At 43.5% G+C, this 22,599-nt stretch overlaps 1 protein-coding gene across 1 annotated transcript in view; it reads right to left on the reverse strand.

Annotated features, from left to right (window-relative positions):
* Positions 1-2,839: 2,839 nt before the first annotated feature.
* The window catches only part of NDUFA12 (NADH:ubiquinone oxidoreductase subunit A12), a 36,978-nt gene continuing 17,218 nt past the window's right edge, over positions 2,840-22,599 (reverse strand). The window contains exons 3-4 of the mRNA XM_034772899.1: positions 19,487-19,574; positions 2,840-3,511 (exon numbers count right to left, since the gene is read on the reverse strand). Of these exons, the coding sequence (XP_034628790.1) occupies positions 3,331-3,511; positions 19,487-19,574 (269 nt within the window). The 3' untranslated portion in view covers positions 2,840-3,330. The remainder of the gene's footprint in view (positions 3,512-19,486; positions 19,575-22,599) is intronic.

The raw sequence follows: 22,599 nt of genomic DNA on the forward strand, positions 1-22,599 counted from the left end.
CCCTATTCCCCCATTAGAATTTAATATTAGGTACCAAAATGAACATTTCACTCCAGATTTCTCCTTTGAACAACTTACAGGGCCTGATTCATCTTTGCCCTATCTAAATGCCTATGTAGCACCTGAGGCCCCCGGAACACTCCTCTGAGCCAGAGAGGTATTAGTATCCCCCATCTCACAGAGGAGGAACTGAGACACAGGCATACTACGTGACTTGCCAAGGTCACGCAGGAAGCAGCAGGGAACTGAGCCAGCACCTCATACAAGCATTTACAACAGTGCAAAGTAGGTAGAGCACATTTCAGAAAATTAGAACACAAGGTAGAAGACAGTGAATCTAACCCACAAGATCTAAGGAACAGAATAAGCCAGCTGGTTATGAAGCAGCAAGCTTTTCAGTTTACACCTGCGCTAGAACAAGCTGTTACAGCAACTGTGACCTGGGTTTCAGCTCTTAACCCCGATAAAGATTTGAGTTTTTAAAAGCTTCAGGANGGATATGAGATTGCTTATACCATTTATTGAGGTAAAGTGGGTGAGGTACTATCATTTACTGGACTAACTTCTGTTGGTGAAAGAGCAGCTTTCTAGCTCCACAGAGCTCTTCTTCAGGTCTGTGAAAGGTAAATCAGTGTCCCAGTTAAATGCAACGTGGAACAGATTGTTAAGCATGAGGAGCTAAAATATGTTGCAGGGAACCATTACAATGAAGTGGGCAATTAACACCTCTGCAGCCATAGAACAAAGTTACAAATTGTTGTAATCAGACATAAAATCAGTATCTTTATTGAGTCCACAATTTTTTGTGTCTAGCAGAGTTAGGAATTTAAGCTCACAGGCTTGTCTTTTGAAGGTGTTGTGCAGGTTTTCTTTGAGAATGAGGACTAAGAGTTCAGATGTGGAATGATCATTTTGTGAAAAGTGTTCACGCAGAGGTGATAAACATCCTCTCATTTTTCTGAGAGTTCATTCAAGAGTGTGATGATTGTGTAGTGTCACCCACATAGTTGTTGGGGCATTTGATGCACTGGATGAGGTACAACACATGTTGTGATAAGCTTGTGTAGGATAATGGATCTTGAAAGGGGTGTGTGTATATATCATCACGGCAGTGGAGATAGATCTAAAGATTTTGTGCCCGTTATGCCAAGATCCTGTGCTGCTTTCATAGGTCCCACCTTCCCCTCTGCCCGGTGGGTTCTGGACCCTCATCGCCCCTGCCGTGCCACTTCCCACTCCTGCACCGCCCTTGCCCCACCCCTTCCCCAAAGTCCCTACCCCACCCTGCCTTTTCCCTCCTCAGCCCCGACCCCTTCCCCCAAGTCCCCGCCCCTCTCCTTCTTCACCTCCTCCCCTGAGCACGCCACATCCCCCTCCCTCCCTGAAAGTCCTAAGGGGGGGGGGGGCAGAAGTGCTGGAAGGGAGGGGGAGGAGCAGGGACGTGGCACGCTCGGGGGGGAGCGTAGCTGCCAGTGTGTGTGGAGCACCCGGTAATTTTTCCCCCCATGAGTGCTCCAGCCCCGAAGCACCCATGGAGTTGGCGCCTATGGCCGCTTTAAATGCGTGTCCTGGTCTGTGGGGAGCTTGCTTCTGATAATCAGCTTGGTGGGAGTGGGTGGGTGGTTGTTTGAAGGCCAAAAGAGTTTTCAAGAAACACTTCTTTCAGGATGTGGTACCCATCAAGTATGGTTGTAATTGTTTGATGAGTATGGGTTCCAGTATTGGATGGTAGGTAACAACTAGGGGCTTGTGATCACGGATATCCTTAAACTCTTGGGTGAATTGTGGTGTGGTGTCTTCTTTGAGTCCTTTATAGTAGGTGGTGTCCAAGTTGTTGGTTTGCCTCACTGACATAGTCATCACAGTTGAGAACTGATGGCAGCCTTTTTGTCCGCTGATTTGATCACTATTTGGTGGTTGGATTTCGGGGACTGTATAAGTTGTCCTCTTAGTGGTGGTGTCTGTTAAGGATTTCATAGTCAATCTTAGGAAAAAAAAAAAAAAAAAAAAAAGAACGAGTACTTGTGGCACCTTAGAGACTAACAAATTTATTTGGGAATAAGCTTTCGTGGGCTATAGCCCACTTCATCAGATGCATGCAGTGGAAAATACAGTAGGAAGATATCTATACACAGACACACACACACACCACATCTTCATTCCTATGACTACAGAGGTGTTAACTGACCATTTCATTTTGAATATTTTCTTGCAACGTACTTACTCCTTATGCTTAACAATCTGTTCCACCTTACCTTTAGCTGTGATACTATGATTACCTTTCCCAGGTCAGAAGAAGAGCTCTGTGGAGCTCAAAAACTTGTCTCTTTCACCTAAAGAAGTTGGTCCAATAAAGGATATTACCTCACCCACCCTTGTTTCTCTCATCTCCTGGGACCAACACAGCTACAACATTGCAAACGATATTCCATGTATAAGCAGACAATACCCTGGGACATCTATGTAATGACCACTAATGCATGTGGATACATTGGAACAAATTGTCAAAAGCAGGCAGTAAAGGCTTAGTCCAAAAATCCTGCATTGCACACACATTTGTGGATGCAGACATGTAAATTACAGCCTAAGTGTCTGCATATGAAAATTTGTCCCATTAATTCAGCCCTTTCTTTCTCCTCCTGATGAACTTCCACCATATAGATTACTGTGGAAGTTTATAAAATATGTTATATTGTTACATTACATGCTATAGCATAATATGTGTGTGTGTATATACACACACGTACGTATATGCAGAACAACAAAAGTATTTGTAAAGAAAAAGCTAAGATTCTTTATTGGCACTCCTTTCTCACTTGCAATATAATAATTATTAGTAGTAGTAATTTTTTTTTTTTTAAAGAGATGGATTCCTAGAAATGAGTCCTGGGAGCACTACTTAGGTATAGTGTTGGAAATGGTCCATTGTTACTATCCTGCCCCATTACATTATTTGTACGTTCAGCCTCAGAGGAACATTACTGTATTTCACATCTATCTGGATATTATACAGATGAGACATGACTGTCATAGCAACAGTTAGATGTAATAAATACTAGAAAAGTAAGGTTTATTTAAAGACCACAGAGAGGAAAAAAGCACATGAAGATATCTGATAAAAATATTTGAATAAAGGTAACACTATTCTTTACTTGGCCTCTTACCCACTTTTTTTTTTTAAACACTTCCTATTTTTGTTTGTAAAAATGTTCTTCAATCCCAATAAAAACAAACTTTTACTTTTGTCAGAGGCTTTTATTTTAAACCAACCAAACGATGAAGGTACAGTTTTCATTGAGAAACTAGTTTTAGGCAAGTCAGGCTTTTCAATTATTTGTTAGCGGTTGTAGGTGGGATCCACTCCTGTATCTTTTTACGTGTTGTAGAGAAAGGGACATACTGCCCAGGAGTGCCACTCAGATTGAATTTGTGGTTCTCCCAAATGAATTTACGAGCAACTGGTGGATGAGTAGTTGGAGGGTCTTCAGTCATGCAGTGAAGCCAACGATGCCTGAAGAGAAAAAAAAAATATATTGGTTATTAAAAAGTTTCTATATGATCTCCTATAATAAATCCTCTTCCTTAGTTGAAAGTTTTTCCTCTGAAACTTTTTAATATCTGGCTTTTATTTTTAGAACTCAGGCCTTAAAACTTTAATCTATTCTGATATATTCAAAAAGGCATATTTCACTGTATTCAGCTAAAGACTCCTATCAAATAGTCAATTAGATGGATAAGAGTTCATTACAGAACAACTGAGAATATACTAGATTTTAAATCCACTTTGAAATATTACTCCATGCTGTAGTAAATGGTCATTCAAAATATATTTTTAATAATTTGATTTCTTAATAATTTTAATTTTAATAATTTTGATTTTCCTTTAAATCTCTACTTAAAACCCACCTGTGTTGTGATGCCTACAAAACTCTTGATTAAGGAGATGGGGTGCAGTGTCAGCTGCTTACTCCACTGTCCGTAACTGTTTCAATGTTCCCTTGTGCTCCCTTCATCTGTTGTCTCATTTCAAAATTTAGATTATAAGCTCTTTTGGGTAAAAAACATCTTTTTGTTATAGGTTTGTACATGCCTAACACAATGGGGCCCTTGCTTCTAAGCAGGCAGTACAAATAAAAAAACCCAGCAGCTTTGTATTTGGAGGAGATTTTACAGGGCTCAAATAATATCAAAAGACTTTGTACAAACGACTGTACTTGCATAACCGTTTACAATGCCATTTACAAAGCCTTCCTTATTTTTCAAGTACAGTAATAAGTAGTTTTGAGGTAACAGGATAATGATTTGACGTAAACACAACCTCTCCACATAAATGCTTGCTGACTGCATAATATGATTAACGTAAAAAGACTACTTACTGTACAGTAACGGATGTTCTTTGAGATGTGTAGTCTGCCTACATATTCCACAGCTGGAGATCATATTGTCCAGCGCACATGCAGAGAACTTTCTAGTTAGCAGTGCCTGTGGGGGCAGCACACGAGACCGTCACTCCCTCCTGCTCTCAGCGAGAGAGTAAAGGCCTACACCAGGGGCTCAAAGTGACCTCTGACTAGCCTGTCATCGAGGTAGGGAAATACCTAGGCACCTGTCCTTCTGAGGTAGGCTGCCACTGCTGCCAGGCATTTCATAAATATTCTGGGCGCTGCTGAGAGCCCAAACGGGAACGCCTGCTACTGGTAATGATAGTCTCTTATTGCAAATCTCAGGAAGTGCTTGTGGGCTTGGTATATCACAATGTGGAAATGCGCATCCTGGGGATTGAGGGTAGCATATCAGTCCTTTGGATCTAGGGATGGGATGATGGATACCAGGGGCATCATCTTGAACTTGAGCCTCCTGAGGTAGGTGTTCAGGCCCTGTAGGTTCAGAATAGTTCACAGCCCTCCCTTTTTCTTGGGGATGAGGAAATATCTTGAGTAAAATCCTTTTCCCCAGTGATCTAAGGAGCCGTCTTTTATGGCTTCAAGAGCTTAGACTGACCCCCCCAGTGTAAAGAACTCTCGTGAGATGGGTCCCCAAATAGGGACAGGAGAGGAACTGAATTGTGTAGCCTCTCTCTACAGTGTTCAATGTTAAACTATCTGAAGTGATGCTGGACCAAACATGGCGGAAATGCACCAGATGGTTGTCAAAAAGAGGGGGAGGCCAGGGATGGGTAGAGAGTGGTATGCTGTCCTTGGACATGGAGTCAAATCTGCTGCCTTAACACAGAGGAGGGACAGTGGGATGTGGTGGCCCCTTCTGAGGGGCTTTTCCTTGAAGCCTTCTGCCTTTTTTGGCATACTCAGGTGGTCTGTAGTGATAGCAGTGGGCTTGCCTGTAAAACTGTTGAGACCTGAAGTGCTGTCTCTTGATGGCTGGAGTATAGACCCCCCAAGGATCTGAGTATGGCCCTACAGTCTTTAAGCAACATCATACCTCACCTGTCCAGTCATAAAACAACTTTCAAGGGCAGGTCCTTGGTTGCGGTCTGTGCCTCCCGCAAAATTGCCTAGAACAGCCATGATGAATCATAGAATATCAGGGTTGGAAGGGACCTCAGGAGGTCATCCAGTCCAACCACCTGCTCAAAGCAGGACCAAACCCCAACTAAATCATCCCAGACAGGGCTTTGTCAAGCCGGGCCTTAAAAACCTCCAAGGAAGGAGACTCCACCACCTCCCTAGGTAACGCATTCCAGTGCTTCACCACCCTCCTAGTGAAATAGTGTTTCCTAATATCCAACCTGGACCTCCCCCACTGCAACTTGAGACCATTGCTCCTTGTTTGATGAAAACGATCATCAAATGCAATTGCCATTGCCCAGGAAGCGGTCTCTCTAGCAGTGGTGACACTGAGGGTACCAAGATCTTCCTGAAGGTGAAAACGGAGCCAGGAATCTGGATAGTGGCATTGGCAATAGTGCTAGGACCCCGGAAGGGACCAGGAGGCCTCCATATATATGCAGGGGGAGACTGAGACCCTGGGCCATGGAGGCAGGCAGAGGCTGTGTCCTGCTTGTGCTATTGTCAGCGTCTTGCAAAGTGGAGCTGGCACCAGTGATGCCAGTATGGCTGATACAGTGGTAGGCAAGAACTGCAGCATGTCTGGGTCATCTCAGGTCATGCTGGCTCCTTAGAGAGCTTCTTCTCAGCTTTGAAGCACCTTTGATATAGGACAATCTCGTAATTAACATCCAAACTTATGGAAGGTATTCTGTGCTTCTTCTCTCCTGAGGACTTCTGCTCAGTGTCCGGCTGATCCCAGTGTTTCCTCAGTACGGAGGCAGAATTGAAGGGTGCCTTGGACCATTTTCTCTCAGGTGAGAGCTTGAATCTGAGAAGATGAATCTGGATGCATGGACTGCTCCATCAGAAAGGCCCTCAAGTGAGATTCCCTTGAACTCTGGGTCCACTTTGAAAAGTATCTGCAGATCTTGCACCAGTTCAAAATATATGTCCCTCACTGAGGCAGAAGAGACACCTTGTGTGGCTGTCGTAGAGAGGCATAACAGCCTCACAAAATGGGCAGTGCTCTGAGCCTGGGGACTTGTGGTCTGCCATGAAGAACTGAAGATGATCCCAGTTCTGTAGATGAACAGGAGTCTTGACAGTCCCAAAAAGACTAACTCACACAGCCAACTAAAAGAGGCAAGTGGCTCTAAATGGAGCTGCTCCGACACACACCATCATGGCAAGAAAGTACTGAAGGTAGGGGTGGTGGCTCTGCCTTTTATAGCATTACTGAGCGCATGAGGGATTGAAGAGCACATGCACTGCCCCCACAGGCATTGCTAACTTGAAAGTTCTCAGATGTGTGCACACTGGACACATGATCACTAGCTGTGGAATATGTATATGGATTCTCATTTAAAGAAGAATTATTGTTGGGTAACTATGAAGTTATTAGCGTTTATCCCTGGGCCTGGCCTATAAAACCAAGCCTCCTCTGTGCAAATTACGTTAATCTAAGCAAGTGAAAAATTTTCAACAGTAACCTATTGGAAAAAGACAGAAGTGTATAAACAATTTGTTTTTTATTCTGTCCCTATTCCTGTCCCCAAAAATCTTTAATCCTGAACATATATTTTCATACTGAATTTTGTCATAATTGTTCATATTACATTTAGTATTATCAGTCATGCTGGCAAGCTTTCTGATGTGGAATTAATGAGATTTTTGCCAGTTAGCTGTCACTTGACCTAAATATGAAATGTCTTCTGTTCCAGTTGTTCAAAAAGCTACAGATCTCTGTCACACTACTAATACTTAGCAGTCAAACCAGAGTCTCTGCCATTTCTCTTCATGCAGCATCACAAAAAGGATCAAACTAGGAGGGAATGGAAAAAGTAATATTTATATAATTGAGTTCATCCCCCTGTAGGGATTTGCAGCTTTGGGGCATGCTTCTCAGCTAAGAGACTATCTTTTCAGCCAAACTGCTCTTAGGACTTTATTTTAAATACATTGGCTATCTCCTTAATATGAGATATTAAAATCTATTTTTTAGCAAAATTGGTTAGACTTATCTAAAATGTCAAAGTCATACTCTTAACTAAAGAGTCCAAACTGAGATTAAAAATTGCTATAGGCATAAATGTTGGCTGGAATTTGATTGGAAAATTCTTTAAATTTCTAGTAAAGGTACAGTAAACAGTGCCCTCATTTCTAAATGCCCTTGCTAATGGAATACAAAACTGGAGGGAAGATGAATTTTATTTTTAACAAGATGTTAAACAACGGCAAGTAATAGCCTATTTTAAATATAGACAATGGCTCCTAAGGGAAAACCATCCACTTGAAAGTTATACTTCTGAAAGTTCTGTATGCTCTAAAGTTAACTGACACCTATTATTACTATAACAATCAGAGAAAAATCTTTTTTTTCTAGTTTGTGAATTTGATATGGCTACTGCCAGGCTCTGGGTTCAAGGCAGTCAGGCTTGGTGGTTAGAGCTGTAGTCAAGAATAGGTACAGGGGTTGAAGCAGACTATAAAGTCGGGACTGGGCTGAGTGCTGTGTGGAAACTGATGTCAGAGACAGGCCATGGGTCAGAACCAAGATCACAGTCCATACACAAGCCAAATCAGGATTATAGTCAGAATCCAAATGCATGTCAAAGATCAAAGTTGTGTGGGAGTCAGTCTGAGGGGTCAGCAGCAGGGTGAAGGGCTACAGCAGATTAATAACAGGGCTGGTGCATGGTCTGAGTATAGAATGGGCAAGACTGAACAAGTTTTGGGCAAGAACTGGATCAAGGGCGGGTTGGAAGCCTAGGGAGTTTAACACTACGAGTCAGCAAGAGGGTTCCTGGCTAAGAAGTGCTGTTGCACAGACTAACTTGCAGCTCTGGTGAGGTCAGAGAAATACCAGTGCCTGGGGATCATCTGACCCAGGCCCTGCCGCGGGGATAGGCTGCTGCATGCCTGAGATGAGCCACTGCAGGCTCTGTTGGAGGGCAAGTCATGGTACCTATTGAAGTTCTGGGGGAATGGGCGGGCACAAGCCCGCCCACATCTAAAGGCCGCTCCCAACAACCTAAGGGGAGGAGCTACAGGACCAAGGTCTTAAGTGAATTTGGGAGACAACAAATGAGAAAACAGGGATGGGATTGAGGGTCACAGGTTTAAAAGGAGGGAGCCAGAGGGGGAACACCAAGCAGAGAACCCCAGACAGCACTCACTGCTCCTCAAAAGGCGTCTAGGGAGCCAGTGGACATGGCCCAGAGGAACTCTGCCTGGAGAGGTGACTTCAGGGAGGATTGGAAATAGGCCCCACAGTCACAGAGCACCTCCCCATCCAGTTTCCGCTTCCTGTTATGGTGGATGGCCACCTTGGCCAGCACCACAGAGGGTTTGCCTCACAGCTTTAAGCAAACTCTAATTTGCTGGTTGCCCATATAGTGAATTAGTTTCTGCCTAGAAGAAAAGACCCTCAGGAACATCAACAAGGAAGCAGAACAGAACACACAGTTTAAAGTGTACTTTATCAGAAAGTAGAATTTTTTGAAGTTAGCCAACTTAGTTACAGTTTTATAGACAGTAGGATAAACAAGCGAGGTGCTGAACTTCGTTTCATGTTTTTTTTCTCCTTACTGCCATATTTAATTTATATGAACTTGTGGACATAGTTAATTAGGTTGTATTGAATAAAACATCACATTATTATTTCAATACTCTCTCATGATCAGATAAAGAAGGGAAAGAAAAAAAAAAAAAAAAGGACCCCACCATTCTTTCTGGAATCACAAGCAAAATAATTGTGCCCAGGTGTGGCAGTTCATGAATATGTGTCACAGGAAAGGAACTGTCAAGTTTTTATCTGATAGATCTCCAATATCAGTACCTTTCAGAATATTTTCACTTTTCAGCTCTGCTGACAACGGTAAGTGTACAGTCACTGTAGAAGTCACACTATTTTTAACCTAATGTGATGAGTAATAACCCCTAAGAATATTATAATTAAAAAAATATTTTTCAGTTTACTTACTTTGCATCTAACAGTGTTGTGTGTCACTTTCCTTTTCTTGAACAGCTTTGTGGGAGTTTTGCATAGCCACAGGTGAAAAAAGTGATTGGAATGTGGTTGTAAAACCACAAATATTGGAAGAGAGACTTGGACAGGTGGAGTACAAGAAACCTATTTTAGCTAATTTTAAAAAGTGACTAGATTTCAAGCTGACAGTGTCACTTAAAAGTTGCATAATATCTAACATCTTCATCTGTATGGGTGTGAGATATGCATACTTTTTAATAGTCTGATAAACTCATTGAATAGTCTATTAACTAACTCAATCCACAGAAAACTAGAAAACCTATGAGTTTTGCCCTATTCCTGAGCTTCACTTTACTGCACTGTTACTTTAATCAAGGAGTAAATCAGTAAAAACTTTTTAAAATATATTAAATATATTTAAAAATAATTAAATCACGACTAGGCTACCTGGATATTTGGAAATACTGGAAGCTCAACGTGAAACTTTTACAGTTCAAATTTAACACTTAAGTTCAATCATTTAAAAACCCACACCACGATGGACTTTCTGCTTGGAAGTATAAAGAAAAACCAGTAGTCCTCAAAGAGAGACACCAGCACTGTACAGTTACAGAAGAACTGAAGCACAAACAGTTATTTCTACAAGCTGTTTTGAAAGCTCAATAATTCAGTACATTTTTAAGTGTTTAAAGGTATTATAACCAATCACTGCAGTTTTCCTTTGAAAGCCCAGTCATGAAACCTATACATGTCCAAAATGACACACTATTTTGTGTTTAGATGACTAATTTTGTTGTCTCAGGCAAGGCTTTTACTTTAATGGTATCCCTTAGGCTAATCTGTGGAAAATAACCCACCCTGTTTATTTTGGGAAGACCTCTCCTCAGCAGTCTTCTCAAATAATCTTTTGAAATACAAAAGTCTTGCACACACTATTTCCAGAAGCTCAAGGAAAACTCTTTATGAACTACAATGGACAATGTACCTCAGATATAGCCAGATTTCTGTGCGAATTCTTTCCTGATGGGCTTTCTATATGAAACAATATAAAAGGACCCAGAAACGACTAATCACTTTAAACCTGCATTAGAAATGGATAAGTTATAGGGGCAGAGGGAAATATAAGAGGGAAAACAGAAGCTTTTAAAAAGCTGAGACAGTTCCCTGAAACATACTAGAAGAGAAGCAGCATACTGCAGAGCAGCCTAGGGCTAGTCAAGCCTCTAGACCTCTGCTTAGATGAATTAAGGATGAAAGAGAAACAGATATTATTTTGAGGAGCTAAAAACAGTCAAGTTTCCCCAAGATCAGTTAGCACTTCTTTTACATTTTAAAAGAACATAGAATAAATATTTAAAATTAAGGATAGTTCAAAGTGAAGCCACAAGAGGTAAGAGCCAAGTATGCAACATACAAGTGGTCAAACAGGAATTAAGACTACCTAACACTGTTAATATAGTACTTGTAACTGCAAGACTGAGATACCACCTGCCTGGGTTCAAAAGACCATGCCATTTTTCCTCAAGAAATTAAATAAAATTAACAATGATAGAGCATTTAATGCAATTCTGCATTAAGATAAAAGAGCAGTTAGGTGTTACTAAAGCCAATGTGTGAATCATATTTACAATGCATTAATAAAACTTAAATATGGTAATGGAGGGCAAATCAGGGCTTTAATTTTTGACTACTGTGAAAGGGGATAGAAAAGAGATCATCTCCAATTACTCTTTCGTGTTTTTGCACAATTATGGGAGAGGAGAACAGAGAGAAATGAAACTGACACCACACTTATTTCTGTTTGGATTAATTGATGATGGCTTCTGCCTGCATTTACCATTTTCCCCCCTCCTTGTTTCCATTTTCCTTTCACTTCTGTTGTGCTGGTAGAAGCTACTATTCTATTGTACAGTAACAGGGTGGTAACCATGGCAGCTAATAGGACTGCAGTAAGGTCAGATTCAGTCACAAAACATGTAGTTTTTTGTGTGGAGTTAGTGAATGGATAAAACTCCACAGTTCCTATTCTGGAAAAAAAATATTTTTCATTCTTTGACATCTCTCCCCCATCCCTTGTTTCATCATTGTTTTCTGGAAGACTCCAGCAGCAACAGCAGTTTTACAGCGAAGTAGCAATTCCTCATGTTTCTGAAGTAAGGGTTCTTTCATCAGAAGTTTGAGGAGCTGAGCAAAAGTACAGTTAGGTTCATACTGTGTGTATATTATGAAGAATTAATCCGGGAGGGGGGTGGAACGACAGGGAGAGAAAGTGGGAAAAGAGGAGGTAACTGGAGGGTCTTTGAGATGTGTGGTCCCTATTTAGATTCCAAAACGTGGGGTGCGCATGCATGCCATGCACTAGAGCAACTTTGTAAGTGTCCGTTGACCCATACGTGTGTTGTGTCACCCTTGTGTCTGCAGCCGAGGCTATGAGAGGCTCTATGGGTTGACGGCGCTCCAGTATCCCTCTTATCGCTAAGTAGTGTAGTCCACAGCAGAGCAGGGGATGGAGGGCGGGTATTGGAATCCAAATAGGGACTACACATCTCAAAGAACCTCCAGTTACAGGTAAGTAACCTCCTCTTCTTCTTTGAACGACGGTCCCTATATGGATTCCAAATGTGGGTGAGTAACGAGCAGTGATCAGAGTGGAGCTGGGTGCGAGGACTCATGAGAAAGTATACTCTGTAGCACGGAGTGGCCTATGGCCGCATCTGCAGCCACTCAGGTGATGGGATAGTGAGACATTAAGGTATGGACAGAGCTCCATGATGCTGCCCAGCAAACGTCCTGCCATGGCATGTCCATGAGGCAGGCTGACGTGGCTACATGCGCCCGTGTGGAATGTGCTGTGACTCCAGGAGGCAGAGGCATTTGGTGAGCATGAAGCATTTGTGAATGCAATGGGAGACCCACTTGGAGATCTACTGCAAGGAGGGGGCTTGGCCCTTGCAATAATTGACAATAGCGACAAAGAGCTTGGGTGAGACATGAAAGGCACAGGTTTGTTGGAGTTAGAAAGCTAGTGCACACCAGAGGTCAAGAGAGTGTCACGTTTTGTGCCTGTGGGAGGTACGGGGTTTGGGATAGAAGACTGGGAGGTGGATGCACTGGTTGAAGTGGAATTCAGACACCACTGGAGGAATGAATATTGGCTGCTGTCGCAAGGAGACTGTGTCTTTGTGGAAGATGGTGTAAGGGGGATCGGCTATCATGGCTGCTAATTCGCTAACTTGTCTCACTGAGGGGTTCAAAGGGTGGTTTTGTGAGGGCAGAAAGAACAACGTTAAGGTCCCAAGAAGGGGTAGGTATGAGTACTGATGGAAAGATGTAGAGCAGACCTTTTAGGAAGCATACAGTGGTTCGATTTCCATTGCAGAGGGCCAATCCATTATGGTCCATCCCTCCTGGCATTGCACCCGATCCTTGCCCTTCCCCTCATGGGTGGTGAGCCAATGGAGCAGATCCATGTCGCCTTTTCGGACTGGGCCTAGCCAGGTTATATGCGTGGCCTGGCCACCAGACACTCACCTAACACCAACCCCAGGCCTGGCTCCAGGGGTGGGTCCCAGTATCTCTAATCCAGGCAAGATTCAGTTCAAGTATCTATGGGTCTTGCTCACGAGTGATGGTAAGCAGAAGCATGAGACTGACCGGCGGATTGGTGCAGCGATGCGGATGCTGTACCAATCCATGGTGATGAAGCGGGAGCTGAGTTCTCAGACAAAGCTCTCGGTTTACAGGTCAATTTACGTCCCTGTCCTCACCTATGGTCATGAACTTTGGGTAATGACCGAAAAGACGAGATTGCGGGTACAAACGACGGAAATGAAGTTTCTCCACAGGGGCGCTGGGCATACTCTCCGAGACAGGGTGAGGGGCTCGGCTATCAGGGAGAGCCTCAGAGTAGAGCAGATACTTCTCCAGATCAAGAGGAGCCAGCGGAGGCAGTTCAGGCACCTGATAAGGATGCCGTGTGGGAGGCTTCCTTTGGAACTCTACCGGGCATGTCCCACTGGGAGGAGGCCCTGAAGCCGACCAAGGATACACTGGAGGGATGATATCTCCCAGCTGGCCTGGGAATCCCTGAGGAGGAGCTGGAACCCGTTGTGGAGAAAAGGGAGGCCTGGTCCTCCCTACTCTCCATGCTGCTGCCGCGACCCTCACCAGGAAACGTGGCATAAAGGAAAAAGAAGAAGAAAGAAGATGACAACAGTGGCTAGGTGTGTGAAGATGGAGGCACCATCTATTGGGGAGAGGAAAGCACTGAGCACTGCCAAATGGACTGGTATGGAGCTGTGGGAGAGGCCCAACATTCTGAGTTGGGGGAGGTAATCCAGTATGATAGGACTAACAAATTTATTTCAGCATAAGCTTTCATGGGCTACAACTCACTTCTTCAGATGCATAGAGTGAAAGACACAGACAGAAGATATTTATACATACAGAGAACATGAAAAGGTGGAAGTACGCATACCAGTTGTAAGAGGCCAATCAATTGAGATGAGCTATCAGTAGCACCAGAAGAAAAAACTTTGAAGTGATAATCGAGATACAAGTGAGAGCACACTAGAAAAGGTAGGATGCCAATGATGTCCTATTAAAATGGAAGCACTGTGCTTTAGCAGCTAAAAACCAGCAAGCTTTAAGGTCTTCTGGTGGTGTGCAGAAAGCAATTCCATAACTCAGTGAAGAAATCAAACAGTCAACTGACATTCAGATACAGTTTTTAAAATAAGCCAGATATATCAATTGACATTCAGGCATTCACAGGGTAGGTGTAATATTTAAATAAGAAAAACTCTAAACACATCTAAACTAAATAATTTAAATCACATTTAGAAATGAGTCAGATTTATGTGCCTAGCCTATTTTTCTTAATTGGCCCATTTCTGGAATTCATTTAGCCTATTTTAATTTGCTGGTTATATCTTGCTTTGCTGGTAAATCTGTGATAATCAGAGGTGCCTGTTATCAGCTCTAAAGTAAAATTATTTGATTAATCCCAAGAGGGTAATTTATATTAGCATCAGAATCCGTATTTTGGTTGTAATTACAGTTTACACACACTAATACATGAACAGCAACATCTTTTGTACAATTAAAGAATAAACTTCATATATAAATACATAAATCATTCAAGTAGTGGTAAACATTAAATACAGGTAATAACCTGGCTCTGTGATATTCTTTAAATATATGAAAGGCAAAGTGTACAAGTTTAAGCTAAATATGCTGACAGTAGCTGAGCAACAGGAAATATGTTGCTCTACCACATCAGTGGTTAGGTTCAGATAACTGACCATTCAGGACAAGAAATCTTTAAATCATGCTTCCTGTATCTAGGAATAGAGATGTACAGACTACATGAGGCAGCAATACACTACTGTAAACGTTTTTGCCTTCAGAAGATGCAATTACAGCTAATGAAAAGGCAAACTGAATGGATTGACCCAGGATGAAGGAGTAGATGGAAAGCCTTAAAATTCAGCAAGATGATTTCCACACCCTCAAAAAAAAAAATGTACATAATGATTAGGATTGTGAATGAGGAAAAGACCGCAATAATACTAGGCAATCCAATGCAATGAAAAAAAGAATTTATAGATCAAGAGACAGTAAAAAAGTATCTTCTCCTATTACTTTTATTCAGAAACCCACAGAACGTTCAGCACATCAAAATGTGCCCTCAATTGAAAGTTAATTTTTTTACAAAAGAAAACCAAAACAATAAAATTATGAGTGAAGTTAGTGCTTGTGAAAGTGAGCAACGGATGGCACAGACTTCAAACCAGCTTGGTATCAGCATGTACTCAGCAAAATTGCTTACACCGCTCTGCCACTACACTTTAGTCCTTGTCTGCAATTCTCTAGTTACCCACTCACAGGTATTTCTTTCAACGAAGACCGACAATCGTGCCTAATTAAGCAAGCAGTGGTTTTTGTGACATGCACAAATGGGGACTGGGGCAAGACCATCAAACTCATTTTCTCATGACCCATCACCTAACCCATTGTGCAATCTAGACCCTAACACAAAAGGTTCTCATTTCTGGGCAGATTTAATACAAGCATAAATCTTCAAAGCTGCTGTATCAATACAAGTTCTACACAGCTATAGAACCGTAATGGGAAGTTTCAGAGCAGATATCACGGAGGCAACTAAGACACTTATACTTGTATGCCCATTGGAAACAACTGCCAGAATAAATTTAATTTTCAGGTTTGTCTAATAGGAATCCTTAAAAAATAACATGTTCAGTTCTAGTCATCGTAAGAGGTACCAGTTGAGAGCAACCTTGGTGTCTTCACTAATCTCTATCCAGACATCATCTCATTTTAGACTAGACTACAAACATTGGTTCTTTGTACTCTTTAGTATGTTGGTAATAGTGCATGTTACTTATTTTAGTATTGAATAACAGTACTGAAGGAATAAGAAAAACAGAAAACTGAAAGTCATGTAAGCACAAGGATGACTCTTCTCAGGAAGACCACACTATGAATAGGTTAGGAAGCTGAATATTTGAGAGGAAACAGATTATTCAGCCTAACTAGTGGTACCATTATATATGGGAGAAATTACTAGCGAGGGGAAAACCTACATTCCAGACTATCTTTATTTTATTCAAAACGATTTAGTTCTCATCGCTCTCTGCATATGAAGCAGACATATATTTTGCTCTGCTGCAAATGAAATAGATGAAGTCCAACACAGAGCAGCCCTAACAGTCCCAGAAAAGTCAGCAATGAATTTTCTCAGTCCCGTTCTCCTTACAAGTCTCACCCATATTACTATGACAGGATGCAGAGGCACTACTTAGCCCACAGCGAACAAAGTTAGCACCAGTTTCCTCTTCCTTGCACTGGTGCTCACGAGAAGGTCAATTTGGTGAGAATAAAGATGAATGCCTTTGTGAATGCCAGGTTCAGACATAGTGGTAAAATGTTGGGTCCAGGCCAGGTTGCTCAGTCCAGTGCTGGTTCAGACCTGAGGATTATAGGGATTTCCAGGCAACGCAGAGATTTGGCCCAAACAATATTCTTCTGAGAATTGTATTTCCCAGTAGAAGAATAGAAAGCTACAGCCCTGATCCTGTATTGTGATCTGCAAGGGCAGTTCACTGATTCTACACAGAGCACGACGCAGAATCATGGCCTCAGTGAGAGAAATGAAGGTAATCATTGCACTCAATAAGAGGCAGTGAACTGATGACTGGTGGCACAGTGCCTTAATCAGCAAGGGCAGGGTTGCAGAATCCTTTTTCCTTTGGGGGGGAAGATGGGAAAGAGTCTTCAGCAAAGCTGCCTTCATAACCAAAAGGATCAGGTAAAGTACACACCAGTACTTTACCACTAAATACAAAAGTGAGATATACCAAAACTTTTGCTCGTAGTAGAGCGTTTATTATACAGATTACCAAGAGAGTGGCCAACAACTAATTTATGCATTAACAGGAAAACTACTTTTGGCCCATTTTTCAAAACCAACTACAGGATTTGAAAAAGACGACTTCTGTTTGCAGAAAAATTGCCCTCATGTTTGCAAATCCCAGAACATTATCTTCCATTTGTGATGCAGCTGATCAGAAATGTCTCAGATTATGGACTGAATGATCTATCCTGAAATGTTGGTTTAATTGTTTTCTATTAAATGCAAAACCCTACATTAATACTGTACAATTTTATGGTGCAAATTTGTATTTCCAGACTTGTGTTAAGGTTCCAATAGAAACTAACTCAAAACACATTGGACATAATGTGTTAAGTATACAATTTAAATATTCTTACTAGTATTTTAAAATACTCCATACACACTGACTGAATTAATGTTGCTATTTGAATTTTCACTTTTCCCAACTTTGCATGTTCAAATTTGAAAACTTATAACTGCACTGTGTAAGTTCTTGCATTTAACTCTTCTGAAATTTTATTTGAAGATAGAAGAAAAAATATAGCAGTGACATTATGGAGTTTAGCTGTGCAACTGTGTTTTCCATTACTTCAATAAGGTTTAAAGCTGTTTTACTTGATATATACACAAAATACAATTACCCAACTGAAACCTAATCAAAATTTTACACTGTGTACATGGGAAATGAGTTTTTTTCATCCAGATTTCCCCACCCTACAAAATTTTAATGCAGCTATTCCTCAGGAGGTAACCACATACACAAAACTCAAATCATGCCAGAACACTCCGGAACAGTTTTCTGGGATTTTTGGGTTGAGCTAGAATGGCATACTGGTACTTTTGCCAGTCCTGGGCCAGGCAGCTCCTTTGCCTTGCTAGCTGCAGAGCAGTCTCTGAGCCATCAGGTAATGGTGCTAGAAATAGAATGGGGCGCTCAGTGGCAAGAGAGTGGAGGGCACACGAGGGACGCTGCAGCCAGGACAAGACAGGGGAGCAAGGGCTGGAGCCACTATGAGCCTGGGGCAGATATATAGCTGGACAGCAGAGTTCCCAGCAGTAGTGAGTAGGAGCTAGGCACAGGTAGGAAGGAGGTGGGGATGGGACAGGCTCTGTGGGGAATCACCCCCAGCTCTCTGGGTCCTGACCCAGCTCCCACACTGCCCCAATCTTACTCCTAACTCCCCCAATGCCCTTTTGAGGCCTTCCACTGCCCTGAGTTCAGACACTTTTTAAAAAAAAATTTAAGGACTCAAGCACTAGTATATGCACAACTTTTTAAAAATCAGTTTGGACTCTCCATGCATACATAAATTCTCCTCAGCTTTTGACTGAATAGGGGATGAAAGATGATGGAAGCCTGGAGAGTGGGGAGATTAAGTTTAAAGTTTAAGTTATTTGCCTATGGGCCCCAATCAGTAATAGGGTCCATATTGTGTTGTCCCAGAATAAAAGAGAGCCATTCTTGCCTGCTCTGACTTTCAGAAGGTCCTACATGTCCCAGAAGGCATTTAACAAGTTGGGCCCTAACCTCTAAGCTCTCCCACATGGGCAGCCTCCTTTATCTAAGCAGACCCCCCTGGAATTCAGTGGAGTTCTGTGTGGGCACAGGGGTCTGCCTTATGGAGCAACCTGCAGGACTGGGGCCTTAACATGTGCATAGGGGTTTGACTGTATGGACCAGCTTGAGGACTGGGGCCTTAACCCAAGTCTCAGTACACCCAGTAATAGTATCAACTGTTCTATGTCACTTCAGTTATCACTAGTTCAGGAGTGGCCAACCTGTGGCTCTTCAGAAGTTAATATGCGGCTCCTTGTATAGGCACCGACTCCGGGGCTGGAGCTACAGGCGCCGACTTTCCAGTGTGCTGGGGAGAGCTCACTGCTCAACCCCTGGCTCTGCCACAGGCCCTGCCCCCACTCCACCCCTTCCCACCCCATCCCCTGCCATGCCCTTGCTCCTCCTGCCCCTGAGCCTCCTGCATGCCATGAAACAGCTCATTAGGAGGTGCGGATTAGCGGGGCTGCTGGTGAGTGGGAGGCTCTGGCGGGGGGGAGGGGAGAAGGGGGAGTGCTGATGGGGAGGCTGCTGACGTATTACTGTGGCTCTTTGGCAATGTACGTTGGTAAATTCTGGCTCCTTCTCAGGCTCAGGTTGGCCACCACTGCACTAGTTATTTCAGTTGTAATCACATGTGCCTCATGATACTCCTGGTTCTTGTAAGCGTCATAACCTTGCATGTTTGGGGATCCATAGTTCTGGAGGGCTGAGAAGATTGGAGACGTGGCTGGGTTCATGAATGGAGACCCTTTTTCTAAAGAAACATTCACCTGGGAACTCAGTGGTGCCACTCCCTTTGTGCTCTCAAACCATAAACTAAGAAGTTTTTTAACTAAAAATAAAAATCTGGCCAGAAGGACTTTCACCCTATACAGAAAGGCAGAGTCCAGGAAAACTATGCTGCCTTGAGGTTAGGTTTACCTCCATCTGCTTTGTAACTAAGAATTTATGTAGAAGAATTTGCAATATGCAATCATACAACACACACAAAATGAATATTATTAGACTAGTTGGTTTACCATTCCGGTGGCACCATGCTTCCATCCATTTCCCAGAACGTATTTTTGCCATTCATTTCAGTAGTATACTGAACCCATCTATGTCGACCTTAAATTTGACAAACAACACTGTATTAGCTAAAAATAATTATTCCCAAAATAAAAAATGAAAGATAATTATAGTTAAAAGCTGAATAGCATGTTGTACAGACATAACCCCAATTCACCAGAGACAATATTTTATTTTTGCTCAATGGCACCATCGCTCTTTACAGAGCATGGTGTATGCACGGATGAGGTCTAGATTAACGCGAAGTGTCATGATACATATGGATGCTGCAATCTGACCTTCACACGATAACATAAGTTCATTTCTGATAGCAAAACCTACACCATACTCTCTCCTTACTCCTTCAGGTTTGCCATGCCAGGAAATAGCATAGTCCTTCTCCCTTACAAAGCCTGTGTGTGAGAGCCAAGTTTCCGGAAGAGCTGCAATATCAATTCTGAAACATGCAAGCTCGTTACTCAACACAGCCATTTTCCTCAAATCAGAATTCAAATCAAAGTTAAGTCTAGGGCTCAAAGTCCAAATATTCTGGAAAGCAATTTTGTTTATAAAAACAGCTGAGCCAGGATGTAAACAATGAGGCAGGACTCATTTGCCTCATCTTTTCTAGGGCCACTCTCACATGAGGCAAGCAGGCCATCCCTAAACAGAGCTGCTTGGAAATCTTGGTAGCTGCTCCAGGGCCTTTATGTCTCTCTCAGATCACTGCAACCACCTTGCCAAGACCTTCAGCGCATACACTTGAGCAAAGTTATGGTGGAGTGGAGGCTGCCATAAACATGTCCCCTTTAGACCAGAGCCAGAAACCAAAGGTCACAGTGAGTCTGGACATTCAGACACACAGAGCTTGTAGCTTCTGCCAGAGAGCAACCTACATACAGCTGCTAACTGCCTATTGTTTCAGCGTGAGCGTCATTTCTGTTTATTATTTGCTTATTTTTAGTAATAAATATTATTTACCATTACCAACGCACGTTCTGGGATTAATATAGATGTATATTTTTAAACAACCATATTAACCTTTGATTTTTCTGGATTTTCTGCACATAAGGGTTATTTCCACTGATACTGTATTTATTTCCAATTTATTTTTAAATAGGTGAATCTGGAGCTCTTACAAGTGAATGACTAATAGCTAGGGCCCTACCAAATTCACGGCCATGAAAAATGCGTTACGGACTGTGAAATCTGGTTGTGTGTGTGTTTTTACCCTATACTACATAGATTTCACAGGTGAGACCAGCATTTCTCAAATTGGGGGTCCTGACCCAAAAAGGAGTTGCAGAGGAGTCACAAGTTATTTTAACGGCGTCAGTATTGCCACCCTTACTTCTGCACTGCATGGTAAGGTGAGTCCTGGGGGGCAGTCAGGGAGCAGGGGGAGGGTTGGATGGGGTGGGGGTATGTCTGAGGGTGGGGGAGCGGTATTTGGAGCTGGGTGTCTCCCACGGCCCTGCCTGGAGCGGGCCCCGGTCTCTCCCACCCGGAAGAAAGCAGCGCGCCCATCTCCCGTGCCTGCTTGTGCTGCTGGAGTAGCACATTCCTACGCCCTCCAGGCAGCAACTGCTGTCTGCTGCCCCAGGGTCCTAGTGCCCCCCATCCACTAATGGCAAGGCAGGCTGCCCTTACCCTGCCCTTCCACCCTAGCCCTGAGCCTCTCCAATTCCCCAAACCCCTCATCCTCAGACCTAACCCTCATCCCCCTGCACCCTAATCCTCTGCTCCATCCTGGGCCTCCTCCTGCATCATAAACCCCTCATCCTCAGACCCTCACCCCTGCACCCCCTCCTATCCCCAAACTACCTCCCCACACACCCCCTCCTGCCTTCAAACTCCCTCCCAAAGCCTGCACCCCTCCCTTTGCACCCGCCTCCCACCCCTAAACTCCATCCCAGAGCCTGCACTCCTCACCCCCTCCTGCACACCCACCCACCCTGCCCCAGCCCGGAGCCTGCACCCAGCACCCAAACTCTATCCCAGAACTTGCACCTTGCACCCCTCCTGCACCCTAATCCCCAGCCCAGGACCTGCACCCCAGACCTCCTCCCCCCACACAACCCCCCTCCCAGAGCCTATGGTAATCCTAACTAGGACCAGAGGCGGGGCTAGCCCACTGGGGGCCCTAAAGCAGGAATATTTTTGGCCCCACCAACACATACTAAAAAAGTGAATGCAGGTCCCCTGAGCTGCTTGGGGCCCTAAGCAATTGCTTAGTCTGCTTATGCCTAGCACCAGCACTGGTTAGGACGAGCTAAGCATCTGCCACAGAAAGGTTTTGCAGCTGCCAGGGAAGGAAGTGCTACAAACCTGCCTGTGCTTGGTGCTCAGCCCATTCCAATGCTTCCTTCTGGGCCTACAGCCCCAGAAGCCTATCTGTGCACGGGGACCGCACAGGAGGTAGTGCGCTGCGTGCTGGGAGGGGAGACTGTGGGGAGGACAGTAATGGGGAGAGGGGCTGCAGACCAGATGCTGGAGCCGCATGGTAACTCTCCCTGTGCTCACTCGGCTGCACCCAAGGAAGGAAGCGCTGGGATGTGCTGAGCCCTAAATTCCACTCCCTGTAGAAAGCCCCAGCATCTAGACTGCAGCACTACGCCCTGCTACTGCCTTCATGCAGGCAAGTTTGCAGGGCTGCAGCCAGTGAAGGCACACCCCTGGCTGCAGCCCCACAAGCTGGCCATCCACTTATCGGCAACCCCTAGCTAATGGCAACTCTTTGCTGGCAAACGAGGGGTTGCTAATTGTCTACACTAGAGTTTTTAACTCACATTAATTGATTGTCAATCACCCAGGGTAAACCACCTGCATTTGCACTTGGAACAAGTGTTTGTAAATGTCAGGACACTTTACAAACACATTAGCTAACAAGCTAACTGGCACCAATTCAAGAACTCTACTGTAGACAAACCTACACACTCCTGTACACAAAAAGGGAACCCAACCATCATGAGACTAAGCTAGCTACTGCTTGGTACATAGCAATGGGCTGGAACTGTGGGGAAGATGACAGGGCATTTGCCCCCCTTCTTGTGGGTTTTCTGAGGCCAGAGAGCTATCTGAAACA

The sequence above is a fragment of the Trachemys scripta genome, chromosome 1, assembly GCF_013100865.1.
Source record: "Trachemys scripta elegans isolate TJP31775 chromosome 1, CAS_Tse_1.0, whole genome shotgun sequence".
NCBI classification, from domain to species: Eukaryota; Metazoa; Chordata; order Testudines; family Emydidae; genus Trachemys; species Trachemys scripta.